At 42.2% G+C, this 22,561-nt stretch overlaps 1 protein-coding gene across 7 annotated transcripts; it reads right to left on the minus strand.

Moving 5' to 3' along the window:
- Positions 1–553: 553 nt before the first annotated feature.
- LOC117758407 (cAMP-specific 3',5'-cyclic phosphodiesterase 7B-like) lies at positions 554–21,874 on the minus strand. Of its 7 annotated transcripts, none has more exons than XM_034580050.1 (15): positions 21,750–21,828; positions 18,267–18,327; positions 16,814–16,897; positions 12,130–12,690; positions 7,207–7,296; positions 5,778–5,941; positions 5,605–5,668; positions 5,394–5,489; positions 5,129–5,229; positions 4,567–4,698; positions 4,307–4,398; positions 3,496–3,640; positions 3,192–3,288; positions 2,547–2,627; positions 554–2,404 (listed from the first exon to the last, which is right to left on the minus strand). In XM_034580050.1, the coding sequence occupies exons 4-15, from the start codon at positions 12,458–12,460 to the stop codon at positions 2,199–2,201; spliced, it is 1,599 nt and encodes a 532-aa protein (XP_034435941.1). In that variant the 5' UTR covers positions 12,461–12,690; positions 16,814–16,897; positions 18,267–18,327; positions 21,750–21,828; the 3' UTR covers positions 554–2,198. The 7 variants fall into 7 exon arrangements, with proteins under 7 accessions (XP_034435941.1, XP_034435939.1, XP_034435944.1 ...); XM_034580048.1 differs by having other exon boundaries at positions 12,130–13,098; XM_034580053.1 differs by lacking the exon at positions 12,130–12,690.
- Between the last annotated feature and the right edge of the window lie 687 nt (positions 21,875–22,561).

Here is a 22,561-nt window from a genome sequence, read left to right on the forward strand (position 1 = left end):
CATGCTTATCTAGAGGTCTACACTACAGCAGAGACGTGTAAAAGTTGCGTAGAGTAAAAATACTGCAGTTTTAGGTAGCATTTAGTGACGTTTCACGCCGTTCACAGGTTTGCTCTCGATACTGAAAGCTGAATAGGTCAGTAGGTAACTACAAGTGAGTGTGTATCTTACAGTAAATGTTCTCAGAGATGGTCTGTGACCTGATTACAGCAGAGACATCAGAAACAGTGACAGCAGTGTGCACGTCAGACGAGCATGTGTTTACGTCTGATGGGAGTTTCAGTAAGTGCTAAAGTCAGGATGTAGGTATAACTCAAACAACCAGAGCTATAGATAGATATGAACATGGCCTCTTTTCTTACAACGTGGCCAGTGACTTAACGTTATTGCACCACACCTCACAGAAAAGGTCAATATTACTTAGTGTACATTTTTTTCTCTTTTAAAAAAACCCCTCACATAAATTCATTATTATATCGTTGGTTTCTCCACTTCTGTATATTTGAGTGGTCTGTAGAATAGACTGTGTGTTGGACTGGGTTGTTAGAACCATAAAGCTCAGGGTTATTCTTCTGTCATAGCTGAGGGAAGACATGTGGGGGGGCCTCTGCTGGCACCGTGCACTCAGCCTCGACCAAGTCAAAAACCTTATGTGTACACATTTCAAGCCAAGAGGCAAAATACTACTGTTTTATATCAGTACGTCTTACAAGTGGAGCAACTAATATTTACAAATACTTTGTTTCAAGTTGCATCAGCTCCACGTGGACCAGTTTCACCACTCAGATTATACATTTAAGTACCATTTTAGGCAACGATCTTACATATTTGAACAATGAACGACAGTACACACTTATCTGCATTATTGACTCGATACTTAATAATGAATTAGATGTTAGAATTAAAAGTATCAGTAGTTACCAATTGGCCCAAGATACAGTGCATACAGTGCCTGCTGCCAGTGTAAAAAGACAGTGATATAGAAAAGCCTTAGAGAGGTAACAGAGCAGTGGGTGAGTGTATCAGAATAGTACGTTGGCACCTTGGTACTGAGTGTGCGACCCAGTCGGACCCAAACACTGGCTGAGAGATCAGACGAGAAACAAACAGTGGCGTGTGTTTCATTCTGCTGGTATGGCTGAAGAAAAAACAACTTAACCGTGTAAGAAAAGCTTTGTCTGGATTTAAAAAAAACACTATTTTCACAGAGAGACCAAGAATTAAGGCTCGTGAAAGTGAGGTTATTGGATAAATAAGTGCACCCGTCGAGTTGTTAGAAAGGTAAGAGAGAGTTTTGTTTCACGATATCCATACCCAGTAACAAGGTTTATACATGGCTGGATATTTTGGCATGTGAAGAGCTGTGGTCGTACATCACAGTATGTACAGATTGCTCTGTTTGTAACAAAAGAAAAAAAGGCTCTCGCCTGTGTTGTCCACAACTGTGAGTCAGCCCGAGGCCGACGACATCCTGGTGACGATTGGTAATCAGAGTCTGAGCGGCTCGGCTGAAGCCACTTTGTGTCAGTGAGGATAAAACAGAAAACAACCTTACGATACCTTGACGTACCAAGTCAGTGCTCAGAGTTAAAACGCACTTCAGTGAAACGTGGAGCATCCAACCGAAGTGCGAATTGTACAAAAGGAGAGAAGTGAAAAGAGTTGAATATGTGTCATCTAAAAGATTAAAAAGCACATTAAAGTCGATATATCCATATATTTCATAACACGTGTTATAGAGCAGTCCAGCTGACTTGTTAGAATCGTATATACTTTTGGCTTTTCTTTATTGTTCTGGCAGCAATGTGCAAATTTGTCTCTGCTGATCCCTCTTCTGTCATCGGTCGTTACCTTTCACTTCTATAACCACGTCTCGGTAAATGTGAAGCTGATTTCACACGGTTTCAGAGCGTGACGTTACTTTGTCGAATTGGCATCTATTTACCAAAATAATCTGTCCTTTTTTCCTCAATCATTGATTTGTCCCCGTCTTTATTTCCCTGCAGTGCTATAATCCTCTGCACCAGCAGAGGGAGCCATATCTCACTAATCCAGGCCAGACTCCCATCCTGTGCTCCCACTGTGCACACCCAGGAGTGGGAGGAAATACGCTGGAGGACAAACAAGGAGGTTTGCCAAACACTCCTCTGCTCCACTGACAAAGGAAGATGAAAACACCCCGAGAAACAGGAAGAAGATTAAGGGATGTTCTCTCCACCTCCTCCTTCGGGCTCGTCATCAGAAGGGTGCGTCTGTGTGTCTAATGTTGTCTGTGCGTGTCGCAGGCGGCTCCAGTGGGCTTTGTTCTTCTGCAGGTGACCCATCATGGTCCGGCTGAGCAGGCTGGGCTCAGTGAAACGCTGCCACTCCTCAAACAGAGGCTCCACAATGTAGGAGATAAAACCTAGGACACAGCAAAGGCAGGGAGGGTGAGACGTATATGCTGAACCTGAGCTCACCTGCAGCCACCTCTCTGTGATTCCTTAACATCAGGGACATGCATTCACATAATGACCTTGGTGTGTGTGTGTGTCTTATGTTCTCACCTGTCTGTATGGCTGGGACAGAGTCCACCTGCTGGTTACACAGAGGACTGATTTCCAGGTCAAACTTTCTCTCCAGGTCACCTGTTAATAAATACAATAAGAAATTATGATTTACCAGGAAAATGTGAAAGAGAAAAGACAAAGAAAGTACAATTGACCTCAACCTGACCAGCACCAAAGGGCCCATTCACAAAGTTAGTCACTACCAGGTGAACATAGTCCGCACTTATAAGCTAAGGGGCCAAATATTTCCCTCTGTATAATAGTATTAAATGGACTAGACATATCATTTCTCCAAAAGAAGAACAACTGCACCCTGTCTGTTTACATTACCTCAGACATTTTGTTGCTGTGATTGGTTGTAGAACCGTTCTGTGACAATTCATAACAACCATTCAAAATTGAAAAAGAACTCAGAGGTTCCAGATCCATATACACAGATGTATGAATTGGTCTGGTGATGCCAGGCAAGGTGATTGACGGTTTGGATAGAAATGCTAAGTATCACACAATGGCTTTATACTTTACAAAACAAAAGTATTCAGTTTCTCATTTGTAGCTTCAAGTGTCTTAAAAAGGTATCACAATTAATAGTTCTCAAATGATTTTTTTAAATCTTGAATTGGAAGAAGACGCTTTACTCACCCTGTCTGTAGAACTCCTCACACACTCTCTCACTCCACTGTCTGCTAAGCTCCCAAACCCGACACGGGTTACAGATGTCTGCACACTTCAGGGCAATCTGAGGGCAGAGAGATTCACATGTACTCTTGTATAATTATTCATCGTAATTAGAAATTGTGTTGTAATTGGTTGGATAAACTCTGTAGAATATTTAGTAGTAGCATATTTTCCAAACTGTAAAAAATTAAATAAATGACGGCTGAATATCTGATTCACTTTTCCTGTGGTGAATATGGGTGTATTGTGAGGTGGGTGTGCAGTATACCTGCAGCATGAAATGCCTGTGTGAAGCCAGCTGAAGGTCCAGGTCCTGGTTGTCCAGATGTTCTCTGAAGGTCGACAGGAACTCATTCTGCCGGCTGATGTCTGTCGCCAGAATGAGAGAGCCCAGCTGCTGCTCCATGTCCAGCCTGCAGAGCAGAAGGGGTGACGCTGAGGCCTGTGCTAAAGTTCAACTCTAATTGTACAACAGCTACATTTTTGAAAATATACAGGTAAGTGAAGTATATTGGTGATTTATCATGTCCTGGTGTTAACTCTACACTTTCTACTGCTTTCTGCAGGGATATGGTAAATGAAGAGCTCCTGTGTCAGTGTCTGTAACTGACCCTGACCTCTGACATTCCTACAGAGGTAATACATTTCTGGATGCATAATTTTACATGTTGGCAAATATTTTTTTGAGTATTTGCAGTACAGGATCACAAAATATGTGTCATAATAGTCATCTTGTCATAAGATTTAAATAGAAACTGACTTCTTAATGCAACTAGTGGAGTCGCCCTCTGCTGGTCATTCGAGAGAATTAAGGTTTCTAGCACTTCTACATTGGATTCACTTTTGTGGACCCCCAGTCTATGTCCAGTTTTATGTCCAGTTTATAGTTTGCATGGATTAAAAACCAGTGCACAACAAGCGGTAAAAAATGTCAAGGAGTGAGATATAAAATGTTGTAAAAGATTTGTTTATATTGTGCTTATTAAGCTTATTATGCTGCACAGTGTGTGTGTGTGTGTGTGTGTGTGTGTGTGTGTGTGTGTGTGTGTGTGTGTGTGTGTGTGTGTGTGTGTTCTTACGACATGTCAGCAGGCAGGTGAGACAGCAGTCCTGACTCTCGCAGCATGCCCACCGTCGACCTCCAGTGGTGACTCTCCAGCACAGACGTGTTCTGTTCAGGACGAGTCAATAAAAAAAGGGTTTTCAAACAGACTCAGTTGAAACATTGAGAATTTGATTGGCTAGCAACCGCACTTGATTATATATTACTTGAACGTGATTTGATTGGCTGATGCTGAATTAAACACACTGATGCACAGCACCCCCCTGTGGTGTGTACCTGATAGAGAGATGCCAGGTGGTGTCTGGTCTTGATGAGGAAGGGCTGGTTGACTCCGGGATGGTCGACATCGTGGGCGGCTGCTGCTATCAGACCCAGGAACACGTCCAGGAGGCTCAGCTGCTCTGCCAGCTGCAACACAGACACGTGCCCTCATTTCAAAAGAAACATGATAATCTGCTAATCTAAGATTCTGGAGAGCATAGTCTTAATGTAAGAGAACAGTGTAGAGTATTGAGATTATGTTTTTATGTTTTCATTGTTTTGGCTGCTGTTCAACACACGGGATTTTCAATCTAACACTCTCAGAATAAAGATGAAAATAAGACCTTCAACCTAAAAACTATGTTCTGGATTCCTTAGCCTCAACAAGTGTCTCCCTACATTTTGCTCCTTACATCCAGACTACGGATGCCTGTTGCTGGGTTAAAGTGAGCAGGAATTACCCTCAGGGAGAGAAGCTAATAGAATATGTCGGAAGAAGAAGATCGGGCCTGGGGAATCAGTGACAGGGTGACACAGGGTGTGTGTGTGCGTGTGTGAATACAGTAGTGTTCATTACCCTGGGCTCCTTCAGGTAGCAGTACATGGCTTGAGTGACGTCAGCTGCATGAACGGCGTTGTGATAGGGATTCTGGGAGTGGTAGTCTTCCTGCACCATACCTGACAAAACAGGAGATGAGGTCAAACCAAAGACGGTTTATAAAGATGGATGACAGGACAGCTCCTCCAAAAGTGAAGGTGAACATCAAGTCAAAATCGCGAGATGGTGAAATCCGTCTACGAGATATTTTAGCTCCATCATGGCCACGTTTCTCGCAGCTTACCCAGAAACCTGTGCAGCTTGACCATGTCCAGCTGGAAGTGATGAACGAGACCGTAGACATTGAAGAGATGGCACATCAGAGTCACCAGGCTGTTTCCTACAACACACACACACACACACACACACACACACGCAAATACTCAGATATTAAAACACAGGACTAACAACATGGTATAGAAAATGACATAAAGTCAGTAGCATGGTCATTTTACCATTCGTTAGACGATCGAAGAGGAAAATGTCAAAGGTCCATGTGCCAACCTTTGATAACATGTGCTGTAACAAAACAAAGACAGTTGTTAGAGCTGAGGTGTGATTCTCATGTGGTGCGTATGAGCTGGGGATTCCTGGATCCCTGCACCACGTGAGCGTGCGTCCGTCTTACCGCAGCCTGTCCCAGGTAGTCGTCGTCCAGCAGGTGTAGGGACCCGGGGGTGGGGGGCACCAGCCCCCTGAGCAGCCGGGAGGCGTGGCAGTATCTCTGGAAGCTCAGCTGACGTGTGACCTTCTTCCTGGTGCCGGACTCCACCTCCTCTCGCTGGAGACTGGCTGGAATCACACAGACGCAGTTTGTTTTGAGCAGACCTCACACAGCACCTGATAAATGTTGGACACACGTGAGTGAGTGGTGCAGTTATATTTTTTCTTAAAGTGTGTGCGGCTCTGTCGTGTTCGCTCTCCATCAGGTAAGTACACAACTGTGTGACCCACTTATGAAACACTCACTGAGCGTAACCTACATTTAATGCACAATTACACTGATTCGGTTTATGAGCTGTATTCAGATACAAACTCATCACAGTCAACCCTCAGTAATAATTAACACAAAGGGTTCAGCTTTAATATAATCAAATGCTGGATGACAACAGCTGGATAAATGTGTCATAAATAAATATCGTAAGTATATCTGTTGTAGAAATAAAGACTGTATCTTATCATTTAAGCTTGATGCTTTTATTTTGACAATGAAGTCTCTTTTAACGTGTGTTTATGTGAACAAGCAGCAGAGCTGGTGCGACTCATATCCATCTGTTTGTGTGACCTCATTAACTACGCGTTTGCCCATGTTCTTTGAAAATCCTCCACATTTACAATCTGAGTGTTTGATGTCACATTTTCCACAAATGCGTCACAGTCCTGTCTGACTAAGAGACGAATGGAGAGGGAACAAAAAACAAATGAATATTCATTTATTAGAAATAATAACAAGGAGAAGAAAAATAAGGGGAAGATATAGAAGAAAATAAATAACAAACAGAATAAGATAAATTACAAAAAAGAATAATAATAAGATGATTGATAATGAGAAGAAGATAAATAAGAAGAAAAATAATAAGGGGATTGAGGAAATAAATAAGAAGCATAAGAGGATAAATAAAGAGAAGAAGAAGATGAAAAAGATAAATTATAAGTTCATTGACAAGAAAAATAAGGAGATAAATGATAATGAGAAGAAGATGAAAAATCTTTATTTCTGCAGCACTTTTTAAAATCCATGTTACAAGGTGTTTCACACAGTGCAGCAAAATGAGTTGTTTGACCTGATCTGTACTTACATGCAGGTATCACATTTACACGAGCACATATTATTGTGTTATTGGCTGTCACGATAAATACTTTTGCTTTGTTTGTCCCTGTATAAGCAGATAAAAACATACATTTCTATAAACACTTTAAAGTTTGAGAAAATTTGGAAATACAGGAAAATTAAACAGTTTACTTTAACCACGTTTTGTGAGTGGACTGACCAGCAATGATATGGTCAACTAATGTTCGCTGAGTTGTTTTTATTTGGGTGTGGGGGGGGGGCTTACTTTTCAGGAAGCGGAGGTCGATCAGAGGGTAGGAGCCTCGTCTCTCAGCCAGCAACACACCAGCATGACCAGTGCTCAGTCTGCCATCAGCTAAAGAGAGGAAGGAGACAAAGATGGGGCAAGAAATATCAATATTTTTTTTAATGTCATTTTTGGCAGAGATGCCACCGTGATCCATAAATCAAACATTCAAGGGGGAGTGAGTTTAGAGGAGGTGAGTGAAGGGACTGACCAGAGCGGAAGAAAAGGAGGCAAAAGAGTGCAAAGGAAGGGGGTGATGGCTGCGGGATAAGTCGAGCGGCCTGCGGGGTGACCCGAGGACAACAGAGCAAAGTGTTCCCTGATTTTCAGCATCATCACACTCATAAAACTAGATTGAGGGTCGTCTTCTAAATCAGCTGCTGCGAAACAAGAGGATCTTTGACTTCTCGGAATCCCCCGAAGATCATGCATCTGGTGCGAGTTTGCCCAGGGAGAATAGATTTCATGCCACGCTGCAGCTGTTGTGCTGCGTGTCTGGACATTTTATTATTTATCGAATCGCTGCTGCGATGTCCTGCGTATGTTCTGTTCCTGCAGTGATTATTCCTGTTTTTGCTGTGGTGTCACACAGCAGCGTGATCGTTTGATTCGCTTCATTTCAAACAAAGATTATCTGTATGCCCTCTAAAAGTAGTTTTCTGCTACAAAACAAGGCTTTTTCTGTTTAAAGAGTTTGGTTGTAAAACATGAAATCCACAATTTAAACCGCTGACGAATGTTTTCTACGAATATAATAGGAAATGTGTGCCACTCGTACACGCTCGTGATGCCAATGTACTGTAGTCCTGACATGCTGACAACGCATTTTCTCCTAAAAGGATATTAAGTATTTTTGTCTAGTGTACGAATTCTTTCCACGGGAAACGTCTTGAGTCCCTGAGGTGACCTTGTGGGTTTTAATCCTCGCTGTGTGAACAACAATCAGACGGAAAGGGGGAGCACAACAGAAACAACAGATCCTTGAGCCTCTGTTTAAAATGCACACACCACACACCGTGAGGCCAGCCAGCGACGAGACAAAACAAAAAGTACACTGTAAAAAAAAGTACACCAAATCCCTATTTTTCGTTTTTTTTTAATCCGGCATCTTCACGCACAGAAACCTTGCACACTGAGTCAGATGTGTTTTATTATTCTATTTGTTCTGCAAATTCACTGTGGAAGATAAAGTGGAGTCGAGCAGTGAGGATAACTTTGTGGACCTTTCACTTCTTGAAAAAAGAGAAAGAAAACATTGGGTCCATCCACTCCTGAGAAGCCGTCAGGAACAAGGAGAATTTTATGGGGCTACTGGCAACACTGGGACAACACAATAAAAATAAAACATTTTTCTGTGATCCAATTGATCCTGAACAGCAGCTAGCGGTGTGTCTAAGGTAAGGAGAGACACACACATGCTCAAACAACTCACTGGAACGCCTTTGACACCTGCGAAAAAACATAGCAAACCTAACCTGTTCCAAAATCGTTAATGTCACGGGGGAAAGTTTCGAAATAAGCGCTTAAACGTGATTGACACAACGTGAGGTGGTATATATTTTTATAACAAATCTGGACTAAAAATACGAACTTTGTGAGAGACGTTTGTGCTTACAGTCAAATTACAGTCAAAAAATATTATTCTACAGCTTTTTCTTAAATACAGATACATATACAAACACATATATACAGGAGTAAGATGTGTGAATTTCCGTATATTTACATGGAATTCAATGAAATTTAACAATCAAGACCTTTGAGCAGTTGAATAACCCTGTAAATCTATAATTTCCCAATATATTAATGCACAGATTACAATTTTCGTTTTATATATTTAATAAAATGTTTTTACTGTATTTTAAACTTAATTTAGAAAAATGTAACTAGTAACTTGAAGTTACTTTTGTTTTTACAGTGTAGGCCCCCCAAGTCACAGCAAACAGCATAAAATGTTACGCTTGAATAAACTAAAAACTATGGGAATACTAAATAATTTACAGATCAGATGTGAGGAACTGGAGCATATTATGTCCCAGAGGTTGCCACATCACATCAGGAACAAGCCCGGCTAAACTACCTGTTAATGGGGTTGGAGTCACGGTGGTAACTCCACCAGGGCTTGCCAGACCTTGCTGTACAAGTGTGGGTTTTACAGGCAGGTGCCGTGGTTCTGGTAAATGCATGTGTCCGTGTGCTGTGTGGGGGCAAGGAGGCTATACATAAAACATACGGTGGAGAAGTGGCATCATTCCCTATTTATGCATTTCATAGTCTGACAAACAAATATAAACTGTTTGGGGCGAGTGACTCAGGCTGAGGGAGCGAGGCAGCAGAAGACCCCTGCCGGCCTAGTTCAAGCAAAGAAAAGGAGAAAAAGCCTTGTTGCTTTTTTTTTTTTTTTTAATCCCGTGAGCTGGCGAGGAAGGAGAGGAGGAAATACATCATCTGGAAAAAAAACACTGCAGTAACACACACATCGCCCTCTTCTCTCTATCTCCCTCTCCACCCTCTGGCTCACTTCCCTCACTCCAGCTATCTCTCCATATTTCTCTTTTATGTGTCACTCCATCCCTCATTCCTCCCCAACTGGATCCCGTCTCCACATCCTCCGCTCTCTCTCTCTCTCTCCATTACGATCCCCCTTCATCCTTTGTTCCTTCCTGTTCAACAACAACAATCCCTCTCCCCATCTGATCCATCTTTTCGTCTTCCCCTCCTCTCCCTCTCTTCTCCTCCTCTTTCCCTTCCCCTTCTCTTAACTCTCGGTGCGGTAAATAGGTCATTGTCTCCACGCTGAGCAGAACTGGGTCATTTAGGATGAAGACATGAATCAGTTAAAGGGTGTTTAAAGACGCGGGGATGCACACACACCTCTCCGTGTACTTGCACTCACACACAGACACACACCCACACAGACACTTGCAAATGAGCCATAATCCCTGATTCCAAATGCGAAAACACGATCGCACACTTGGCACACAGCCCCCCCACCACACACACACACACACACACACACACACACACACACACACACACACACACACACACACACACACACACACACACACGCAGCTTCACTGAATCTTTGGGTGTTTACGGCACAAATTGGGCTTTGCGGCTGTTTTCCTTCTCAGAAAGAGACAGTCGGACACGCCGCTGCCATATGTAGCGCCAACACTCGAATACAAACATGTTTTAAACTCACAGTGGCAGATGATGTTTTCTGCTGCCTGCAGCTGCTGCTTTGTCTGGATATATGAAAACATACAGTGCATCCAGCTGCCAAGAACCTCCAGACACAGTTAACTCACTCTCCGTGTGTTTGCATTAAAATCCTTTGTTTATCCTAGTGATGGACGGTCAGATGTGTAAAAACATCGGCCTCCACGTATGTGGGTCTGGTCTTCAATACTTTGTTCACAGACTTTCTAAAAGACCATGTTTTGGATCTGTTAAGGTGAAATATATAATAAAGTAAAATAAAATAAAAGACTGTTCGGCCTTGGGGAAGGTATTAGCTCTACACGCTACTGAGTACCCTTCTAGTTTGGTTGATAAAATTACCAGAAAATAGTAAGAAATTCTTTAAACCCATGTTGACATACTCAAATGTGCTTTTTTGTCCAATCAGCAGCCCCAAATCCAAACATCTGTATAATACCATAGGAACTAGAGCTGCAACTTGTGAATTGTTTGGCTTGTTAGCTTCAAAAATAGTTTAAATAAATTATTTAATCAAATTAATTGCCGGCCCTAAAGAGCTCCCTACTCCATTGCTTTGTTATGATCGATAAACCCCCCTTTTGTATCAAAAATATATGATAATAATTTAGATCTTTTCAGTCTTTGTAACATGTCAGAATGAGTCACTATCACCACAGACAAAGGATCTCTCTGATCTTAAGGGTGAAATCAAATATCGAGCAGACAGACTTTCACCTTCTGTGAAGAGTCGTCAAAGGAATGAGACTCAAGGGGAAGGTCACGGGCAGTGACATCAGCATACGATGTCCATTTTCCACCTGATGAGTCAGTACATGCACGAAGGTAATTCCCGACAGCAAGAATCATCTCTTCAAAGGCACATCAAAGAATTTCCTTGTACCTTGTTTCTGTTTTGTTTTTTTTGGGGGGGGGGGGGATCAGCTGGTTACGTGTTTATGAAACTCAAATACTCAAATCACTAAATGAGATGATCAAAAACCGGTTGACAGTCAGTCCTTATGTCATTCTGATATTAACAATGATAATGATATGAATGTATGAGACAGTATTTTTCGTCAAAGCATCCCTAGTCCACAGACGGACAGGGGGTCGACTGACGGCGTCACGTCAGTGTCAAGAGTGCAGCTGCGGCTCAGCAGATGGTTACAAAGCTTTATTTTAACGGACACACTCTGGCTTTACGGCCCAAATCCCTCATCTCACCATCTACCCTGACCCAGCTGTCTGATCTCCTCAGGGCTGCATCGCCTCGACCCCCATCGCTTAAAAAAACACCTGCACGTACGACCGGAGGTGCGCTGGTCAAAGATAATCTGTCACAAACACACAAATGTGTCCTGAAAAAAGTCATATATTCAAAGGCAAAAACAAATGCACAGGAGCAAGAACACAACAAAGCAAGGTCAGACTCACTTTTCCTAATCTTTCAAGAGACAACTGAACAACAAATTCGGCACAAAATGTTCCCAAAAACACAGTGTAAAACTGCGCACGCATACACACACACACACAAACACACACTCTCTCTGCTTTCTGACATAAATGGGTTTTCATGCAGCAAACAAAGCTGTTAAGTCAAAGTGAAATAAACAACAAACACGACACATTAAATTATGTTACTCCCATAAGGTTTACTCTACATGTTTGTGTACTCAACATGAATTATGTGTCAGTTACCTTCCAGAATTGCGCTCCTGTCTTCTACATCCTGCTTCAACTCCTCGGTCTCCACCTCCTTATCTGCCTCCACCCAAGAGCTGGCCTCGCTTCTCTCTGACCCCCGCGGGCCTCCCCTGCGTGCCCTCCAGGCCGCCCTGAGCTGCCGTATGAGAGCGGGAAGTTCCAGGGCCAGCGACAGGCCCCCACAGGTGACCGGAGGAGTCCTGAGGGGACCCCACACTGGCGAGCCGGAATCTTCGTCCGGACAGACCCCGACATCGACCCCAACGCCAAGACCAGAGTCTCGCATCCTGAGATCTGGGCCCCAGAGCCCCTCTAACACTGGCATCCTCACAGCACACAAAGTCAGATGGATCACGGACAAGTGCAAAGAAAATTAAAATAAAAGAGAGAAAAAGGAGAATGGAGGGAAAGATAACAGGAAGAGGAAGAGAGATGACAGAAGTGGAAGCTCACTGTCAGGTAGTCATAGGTTAGAAAGAGGAGGGAGAGCAGAGAAGAGCAAGTCTGGATGTAGGACAGAGGAATAAAGACTGCAGGGAGAGAGGGAATCAGCGGCTGGAGGAAGAGAGGCAGAGAAAGATTGAGAGCAAAGGTGTTCAGAGTGGTAGAAGCAATGAAACAAAACACACAAAGAGGGGAGAAGCCAGAAAAGAAGAGGAGTGAATCCGTCTGTATCCCTGTCTCCCAGAGTTGGCCACTGACAGTCTGCTCGCTCCTTCTGCCGCATTCTCTCTCCCCTCAACAGTCTCACTCTCGCTGGCGTTGTTGTGGAGTCTGAGAGCCCCTCCTCCCCCCATCCCCGCTCTGAGCTCACCAACACACACTCTCTCTCTCTTTCTCTCTTTCACTGTGTCGCTTGCTACCCCAACCAACAACAGACTGAGAGCATTTGAGCAAGTGTTTATGGGGCTTTGGGTTCACAGACGCATCCTCTGTCTCACGGTCAGATCAGCGGGAACAGGGCTGTGTGAGGTGAACACACACACACACACACACACACACACACACACACACACACACACACACACACACACACACACACACACACACACACACACACACACACACACACACACACACACACACACACACACACACCATGAATTTCTGTGAAAATAAAAAGAGTATCCGACATTCAGTCTATTCAAAATAGAGAAAGACGTCAATCAGAACGCAACAGAGTCCAAGGTGAGGTCTTCATATGACTTAATTTGTCTTTTGAACCATAAATGCTAATTGTGTTAATTGACTAATTGTATTATTCACGTGCATCGTTTATTTGACCTATGATAAAAACAAGCCCAATCTGAGAGAACACAATAATGAAGTTGTTGTGCTTGAAGCTAAAACGAGGTGCTCAGTTTGAGTCAGTCTTCATTAAGGCCTCACTGGAATAGAAGCAGATTGTTTTGATGTATTTGTTCAGGTGACTAACTAAGCAGCCTTGGGCTTAAACACAATGGGTATTTCAGAGGATACAAGCAGAACAAAGGGATTTGAAGAAGAAATATCAAAGAAAACACCAAGATTGTTGAAATCAAGTAAAGATGTGTATGGTTTTCTGTAGAGATGTTCCCATACCGGTACCAGGTACAGTCTTTTATGTTGCTGAAAACGCCAGGTCAGGTATTCGACGAGTACACAAATCTATGTACCAATCTGATGCCACGTCTTTAAAATATATACGTTTCACCCAGATAAGAGCTGGAATTTTTCTTTTCTCAGACATCACTTCTTCAGGCTCTTTCACGTGGAACACGATGTGCGCTATGTTTGACGGTTCAGCACAAAATGGGCGGAGTGCGCAAAATAATTAAATATTTCTCGGGGGATTCAGACCCACACAATATGTGCTTTTGCTCCATTGATCATTTTGTGTCTGGCTGGCAGCTTCATCTCTACTGGTCGCATGAGTGTTCTTCACGGTGCACATCGTGGCTCGTCGAGCTGCTTGCGCGGCGTATAACATGGAAAAGTGCCGCTGTTGCATCCATTCAGAAAGAGCCCTTCTGCTTTGCCACGCCAAAACAGTAATTGCATTGAACTGCCGCTGGCAAGTACTGTTTTCACAGCAGTTCTGCAACTTTTCACACTGGAAAGTCCCACAAGTAAAACAGTGACATGTGCCGTATGCTGGACATTAGTTCTGTGACATTCATTCTATGAAATTCATTATGCATTTGTTTTTCAAAGGGTTTGACTTGAGCAAAGCCATACAACAATGGTAGAAATCACTTCCACACAGGGTTAGTATGCGGCTGTTAAAATACATTATACAAGTTATATCGGATCGGTACTCGATATCGGCAAATACGCAAAGTCCAGTTAATGAGATCAGTATCGGGAAGGTTATCTGGATAAGAAAATGACCTCCATCAGGAGACACACAGCGACTGCACAGGACTCAACATTCTTTTGGGAATGAAACCACTTTTTCTTTCAGCTTTAAAATGCCAGTGACTCAAAGGCTTTCCTGTGGCTGCTGAAAACCAGACATTAATTATTGTACTACAATTCAGCGAGGAGAAGCAGATCTATGTGTAATCAAAGAGGATGTAACCATCACATTATTTTTCCACAGAAATGTTTCCCCAGAGGAACAGTCACATGCTGACAAAAGTACCCGCACACACACATAATGCAGTTTTCATGTACACACACACGCACGCACGCACACGCACACACACGCACACGCACACGCACACACACACACACACACACACACACACACACACTCACACTCACACTCACACTCACACTCACACTCACACACAGCCTTGAATGTCACATATCAGACACAAGAAGACGACAGTGAGAAATCACGAGACAAAGAGCGTTTCGATAAAAGATAGAAGCTGTGGGAAGCTGTGGGAGGCAGACAGTGAGGAAATGTACAGCCGTGTGAAAATGCACCGTGGATATGTACTCAGTGTATAGCTGCTTTGTTGTGGCTGTGATCAGCAGCTGGTATTTAGTGTAAAATATGATATTTTCCTGTCGGGTGTAGTGACATGAGACAGAAAGGACTCTTGATAAATCAACAGCAAGAACCTGGTGTTTTCAGACTTGTTGACCAGAGACAGTTTTAAGAGTCTTAAGATGATTGAAAACTAACCTGGGCTACGTTCACCAACATACACAGATATATGTTCATGTACATTATATACAGGACATTAAAAAACATTTCTATTGGTGATTAATGCGCTTTGCACTCAGTAGGGGAACAAACCCCTTTTCTTTCTTATTAGACCCTGACCAATATGGATTTTTGAGAGCCAGTTCTGATACAATTATTAAGGAGTCAAAATTTTCTGGAATAATTAAATACTAGATTTACCGCCTTACGGTTGTTTGACTCTGCCTACCAGTGCAATTTCAGTCTTTTTCTGACTCATATGAGGTCACTGTGACCTTTGACCATCAAAATCTAATCAATTAATCTTTGACTCCAACTGACAACTGATTAAAATATGAAGAAATTCACATGAGATATCACATTCAACAGGCCAAAATCATATTTTGTGACCTAAACCTAAACCACCCAAATCCAATCAGTGATTCAATTAGACCAAGTTTGAATGTTTGTACCAAATTTATAGAAATTCCCTCACTGTGTTCACAAGAATGGGAATAGGACATAGCCAGGTTGGAACCAAACCTGGGGCCACTGCAGGAGGACTCAAGCCTCCATCAGTGGCTGCCCACACTACCCTGGCAGCATGCGAGAGCCCCATCTGCCCCAGAATTGTATGATTTTTATCTCTATTGACTGTTACTTGATATCTTCAGTCCTGATGCTAAATCCTGATTCTAATCAGACCAACAATGTTTTTAAAAAATCCTTTATCAGCACTATCAATAAGTATGGCCGTATAATGGGGAAAGATGGTCATCTTTGTTGTTGGCACCTAATAATAACTGATCAAGTCAGTGGGGAATGGGGGCGATTGAGTTCTCCCAGGAACGAATATTGTGACTTTATTTAATGAGAACATGTGAATGAAGCTGCAAAAAGACTAAGAGCAGAAAACAAAGATTTATAACTGTGTGAATGTGTGAAAAGAAAGCATGAGACCCGTGGAAACATTGATTATGTCCCAGAATGAGAGAGAGAGAGAGAGACAGAGAGACAGAGAGCGAGAGCGAGAGAGAGAGAGAGAGAGAGAGAGAGAGAGAGAGAGAGAGAGAGAGAGAGAGAGAGAAATTCGAGAGTCCATGAGGTTAGTGGGCATCTTGACAAGTGCACTTGGAGGTCAGCCAGTAGACTTCTGGCTCCACATTTGTTTCCATTGTTTTTACACATTTGTTTTACTACTTTATGAATTTAATCATCACAATAGTACATGTGATGATTTGCGAGGTTCTTTTTTTGGACTGAGGGTTGTAGCACCCACATTAAATGAAAACGTCACCCAACCAAACCTTAGACGCTCAATGAGAACAAGGAAAAACTAAAAAGGAAGAGACCTTAATATTCAGAGCTCAATCAAATGTAGGATTAACTATTGTTAACCATAGTAAACATTAGACTGATTCTAGCCTTGAACACTTTTTAATCAGCTTTTCCACCAACTTGTGACACAAGTAGTGTCCCCAAATTGGCAGGCAGGTGTGAATTTTGTCTGCTTTGTGTGCGCGCGTGTGGGTCTATGTGTGTGAGAGCGAGCAACACTCTTACTTCTGATTCTCATTATCGATGCCACTGGTCACGTTCTCTGGCAGGTTGCAGTGGAGAAGTGGGTCAGCCACTGAATGAAACGGTCTGTGTAAAGAAAAAAAAGTGGACAGTGTTTGTGTTGTTTGTGTTAGTGTCCAGATTTCTGCTCGTTTGTGTTTGTGCAGGATGTGAACACGTCTGTAGAATTATTCTTAATTTCCTTTTTCCACACTGATGATTTATACGCTTCACATTTCAAACCAAGTTTGACATTAAAATTAGAAAAAAAAACTGGTTCGGCCAAGGACTTAACAAATCATATTGTGGGAACTGTTGGGTTTCTCTATACATTTTAAGGTCTTGACATAATTATGTTGTGATTTGGTGCTTAAAATTTTATTGAATACCTATTTTACCTTGTTTAGGTAAGTTCAAATATAGTTATTATCAATAAAAGTAAACATATTTTTTCTAGAATTACATTTTGAGAGTAACATAGCAGTAGTTTTAATGATTGATTTATTTATAAATATTCAGTAGGGCTGTCACTTCTTATATTGAAATTTGAACATTCATAATTAAACTGTAATGACCTGTTTGATTTCAAAATATAGATTGTAGAAGCACATTAGACTGTCTTTGCCTCATGATGCAGCAGAGGGCGATCACTGTCAGCTCGACCTATTCCCCTCTTCAGCTGTTAGTAAAGTTAGTCAGAAATTATACTGTTTTGCCACGAAAATGGAGGAAGCTGGCAAGCAAAGCCGTCCTGAGCAGACAATCACGACACCAAAGCAACTGAGAAGCTGCTCGTGGAAGTACTTTGGGTTCTGCACCTTAGACAGCAAAGTAACCCTCATAAGGCTGCTTGTCATCTTTGTACCGTTCAATCACCTGTTAGCTTTCCACCAGAGCAAGGCAGCAGATCAGACAAGCAGAGCAACGACAAGTGTTCATCCTCAGGTGACATGTGCGGGGAGGGAGTATTCTTATATATCGTTTTTTAGAGCAGGCTCCAGCCCTAACAGTGTATTTTCCTGATGCACAAATGTGACATCGATAACGACTTTCTCACCTCCAGCTCTGACTGACTTCCAGCGTCCCTGGCTTTGGCTACATTTCAAGGTCTGAACCATGAAGGTCTGCAACTGTAGCTACGATAAACCGCTACGTTCTGACTCTAGTCCAAACACTGCTTCCAAAAACATGACTGGGAACAAAAGCAACCCTTCCAGGCTTCTCAACCAGTTGCACTTTTACAGAGTTGTAAATCTAAAGTCGTTCAACTGGACAGTGTGTAGAGAGATGGCCGGAGTACGCTTCTGTGTTTGACACAGAAGCGTATTCCTGGTCAAAGGTCAGAGAAAGCTTGAAGCTGAGTTACCGAATATTTGGAAACCTTCTCCACCAGCTGACTACATATATGAACAACCCTCTGCACCGAGGTATTCAGGTCAGTTAGTGTTCTTCTTACCCAGCATGCGAACTTGAATGGCATTCTGCTCCGACCTTTTAAAAGTGACAGCTTCACACCTCTGCTGCAGAGAGAAAGAGGGAGAGAGGGAGAGAAAGAGATTAATATTACGACGCCCGAAAATACACCCACAGACACACACAGCTATGAAAGAGCATTAATGAACCTGGCTAATAAATAGAAACTGTGCCAAAAGTCATAGTGACCCTCTTCGTGAACTCTTTTGCACCGATGTGCCAGCCTGCACTGTTTTCCCACAAACCCTCAGACTTTAACTAAACGTTTAAAATATGAGATATTCATTCAGATTAATGATTGTGGGTATAAAGCTCAAAGTGACATGAATACTGAGACTGGGTGAGTTTAATTTATTGTGTCACATACTCACTGGGTGTAATTAATACTAATATCCCAAACTGAATCATGGATTTGGAACAGTATGACAGGAATCTGTTTAAATGCTGTTCATCGTCCTAGTGAATGAGCGAGTAAGTGCATTCAGCGACATGTTTGTGCGTTGGCTGACAACAACACTGAAAAAGTGGGTCAGGCAGCAAAACTGGCATAAACTAGCGACAATTTACACGTTATTACACACGGCTGGTCCTCATGGTCAGTGGCCTTTTTTGTTGTCATTTTCTATCGAAGGTGTTTGTGTCACGTTGAAATCATGTGTTTGGTGTTTTTGTCCATAAAAGAGACATATTCCCAGAATTGTTCAAAACATAATAACCTGATTGAATGAAACTTAAAAGGTAGGGTTGGCAAGTTATTTCTTGAACACGTTTTATCTTATTAGTTGATACCCTGTTCACATACCATCAGTAGATAATGTTAAATAAACTCTGTCTGTGACCATCGCAGGACGATAATAAACACGACCAATTATTTCATTTTGACCGAATGAAATGATTGGCCGGTGTACCTGTCCGTCACTAACTGACACAGCCAATGCTCTCAATGACCAGTCTTTACTAGCTGGAGAGACATACATCGCTCATATGTTCTGGAGGCGTAGCTTTGACGAAAAGGCTGTGTGTGCACATTTAAACAAATTAGTGTCCGAATAAAGCTGCTTCTTCTTCTTCTTCTTCTTCTTCTTCTTCTTCTTCTTCTTCTTCTTCTTCTTCTTCTTCTTCTTCTTCTTATTATGTATCTGTCTTTAAGATAAGATCAGATAATCCTTTATTAGTCCAACTATGGGGACATTTTCTGTGTTGCTAAGAGGACAATTAAAAAAATTAAAAAATCTGTAAATATAAAAATATAGAATAGAAATAATATAGTGTCCCCATCTCTGCTGAACCTCCAGGAGAGGGTGAATAGACCTGCTCAATCTAAACAGTTTTGACAGCAGTTAGCCAGAAGTAAACAGATGAGGTGAATAACGATGCAAGCTTGGAGCTGCAGATCATGGAAAGACAAAACGACGAGGGCGTCCTGTAAACATGCGAGATCCATGTGGGCTGGATGAGCGATCAGTCATCCTGGCCTCTGGTTTGTCTCCATCCGCCCGTTTCCTGCCCGCCAGTAAACAGCAGTGAGCCAGTTCAGATGGAAATCCTCCTACTCAAGGTGCATGTTAAGGACTATGTTCCTCCAGAGAGGAAACGATGAATACTTTGTAAAACCAGATAACATCAGGTCAGCTAAGGTACCTGCTTTCTGTCAAATGTGTACGTGTGTGTCTCATGTTTCCTTAAACCAACACTGCCTGGTGCACTCAGTCAACCCCTACCCTTGTCCTCTCTGCACACAGACAGTGAGCCATCATAACTATTATAGCCATTACTAGCCATTATAAATAGATGACCCCAATTGGAAAATGTAGCGAGCTGAGTCTGCCTGAACTGCACCGTGCCGCTGTGGATCGTAATTAGCTTCAGAACTGAGCTCAGATCAGGGCACAGTGGCAGCTCTATCAGTTTTAAGTCATCAGACGGAGATGGGCGAGGCATTACTGCTGCTGACTCAAAAGAAGCTGTCGATGGAAAATATCTGTCCGTCACCGCTCATGTTACTGGGCAGGGGGTCGGGGTGAAGCTGCAGAAGTCCTGATCAGCCAGGATTCACAAATAGAGTCTTTAACGTTTCTATTCAGAGGAGAAAGAATTTGTCAGAGAATCTTTAAGTTAATCTTCAGAAAATTAATCAGCAGCTATTTTCATGATCCTTCAGTCATTTATGTCATTTTTCAATTAAACATTTTATCAGCTGGTTCCATATATGGGCACTTTTAAAAACTCCCATTTCAGACAGAACCAACTATGGAACATAAAAAGTAAGGGATACACGGTTATATACAATTATATAATAAGTCCTCATTTAAAATATATAAATGTAGATTGAAATGAATAGTAAAAACTGCATATTATATATCAATATATAAGTGATGACAATTGCATGATCTCCATGACAACCAAACAAACTCTATCCGATTTTACAAAGCTCTGGAAAAAGTTAGTTGGCTGATAGTTCTTGTCAAACTGTTTCCAAGTTGAGGAATAAACTCTGTTACACAGCTCTGTAAAATGCAAGGGAGTGGAGCTTGAGTTAAACTGTTTCTTACAGACTACTACTTCTAAACTCAGGACATGGACTGTCATGCTCCAATATGCTCATCAGTCTCTATGTAGGACTGCTACTGTACTGTTAAACTTGTTTCTACAATAGAAAAGTATCTTATTAAGCATTCAGACCTGTTTCAAACACACATACACTCATATACAGTCCATAGCTACCTCAACATACACACACACACACCACAACACACCACCACATACACACACCCACGTGTGCGCACACACACACACACGCCTGTCCTTAGTTTATGAGGTCTACAGTGTCCAGCCTGTAGGTCTACTGCTCTAAATCCGACAATACCCTGACATGACACGTTGCAATAATGCACACAATAGCAAGGCCTATACTGTGCCTAACACAGCTGCTTGTGGAATAGTGTATGAACAAGTACACACAAAAACTAGATCATTGCCACTAGACCCCAAGGTCACAATGAATCACGACCCAGAATCAAAACATTTAACCCTCATGGGAGGACGACTATATTTCTATATTCTCTGATATACACAATAAACTCTACTATGGACACTCTACTATGTGTGTGTGTGTGTGTGTGTGCATGTGTTACTGTACTTATATCTTTGTGAGGACCATCTTAAGCACAGACCCTACAGAGTTTGGACATTTTTGGAAAGTGAGGACATTTTTACTGGTCCCCACTTTTTCAATGGGCTGTTTGAGTTGTTTTTTTAGGGTTAAAATTAGGGTTAGGCATTTAGTTTGGATGGTTACTTCACTATGGTAGAAGTAACGTGTGTGTGTGTGTGTGTGTGTGTGTGTGTGTGTGTGTGTGTGTGTGTGTGTGTGCATGTGTGCGTGTGTGTGCGTGTGTGTGTGTGTGTGTGTGTGTGTGTGTGTGTGTGTGTGTGTGTGTGTGTGTGCGTGCGTGCGTTTACATACCTCGGCCGTCAAACAGGACATTTAACCATCGTGGCTGCGGCGGAACGAGGCGCGTGCGGCGTGCTGTCACGTCACGGTGACGCAGGACCGGAGCTCGTGCAGCGGGACCTTACCTGCCCTGTGTGTGCGCGCGTGTGTGTGTGCGCGTGCTGCCGTGTGAGCCGCAGCGAGAGGAGAGGGTGGTTGTAGCATCACAGGGGCGGGACCTGCAACGGGCTGGACCAATCAGCGCTGGATACAAATGACTTTTATAACTAAATGTGCTTTTATGTTGGAACGTGTTAAACTTACAGTGAAGACATGAACTTAAAGACCCTGGTGTCAACTCAAAGTATATTAGTATCTTCTTATTTCTACTGGTGCAATTCAGTGGCTAATGTATATGTTCTGTTTACAATGTATGTATTATTTCTCTGCTATTTCTATTTTTATATTTCCTTGTAAGTAAGTATGTAAGTAAGTAAGTAATATGTCTTAAATATAGCTCTTAGACCAAAGTCATAAATCGCTTCACATTAATAAAATAACACCAGGAAGTAGTAAAACACACCAAATATATGCAATAAAAGAAAGTTAATATGGGTTTGAATTGTTTTTAAAGACTCCAATAGATACTGCAGTGTGTAAATCTATAGAATGAGTTTTCCATAATGTCAGGGCCACAAAGAAAGAGCGTTGTTGATATAATTCAGCTCAATAGTCTTTTTGTTGTCTAACACATTGAGCAGCATTTAAATACTGGTTAAAGTTGAAGATGAAGGGTAACATTTTAAGGAAGGATGTTAGAAAACTGTTTGTGAATAAAAACACTG

Source organism: Hippoglossus hippoglossus, chromosome 24 (genome assembly GCF_009819705.1).
Source record: "Hippoglossus hippoglossus isolate fHipHip1 chromosome 24, fHipHip1.pri, whole genome shotgun sequence".
In the NCBI taxonomy this organism is placed as follows: domain Eukaryota; kingdom Metazoa; phylum Chordata; class Actinopteri; order Pleuronectiformes; family Pleuronectidae; genus Hippoglossus; species Hippoglossus hippoglossus.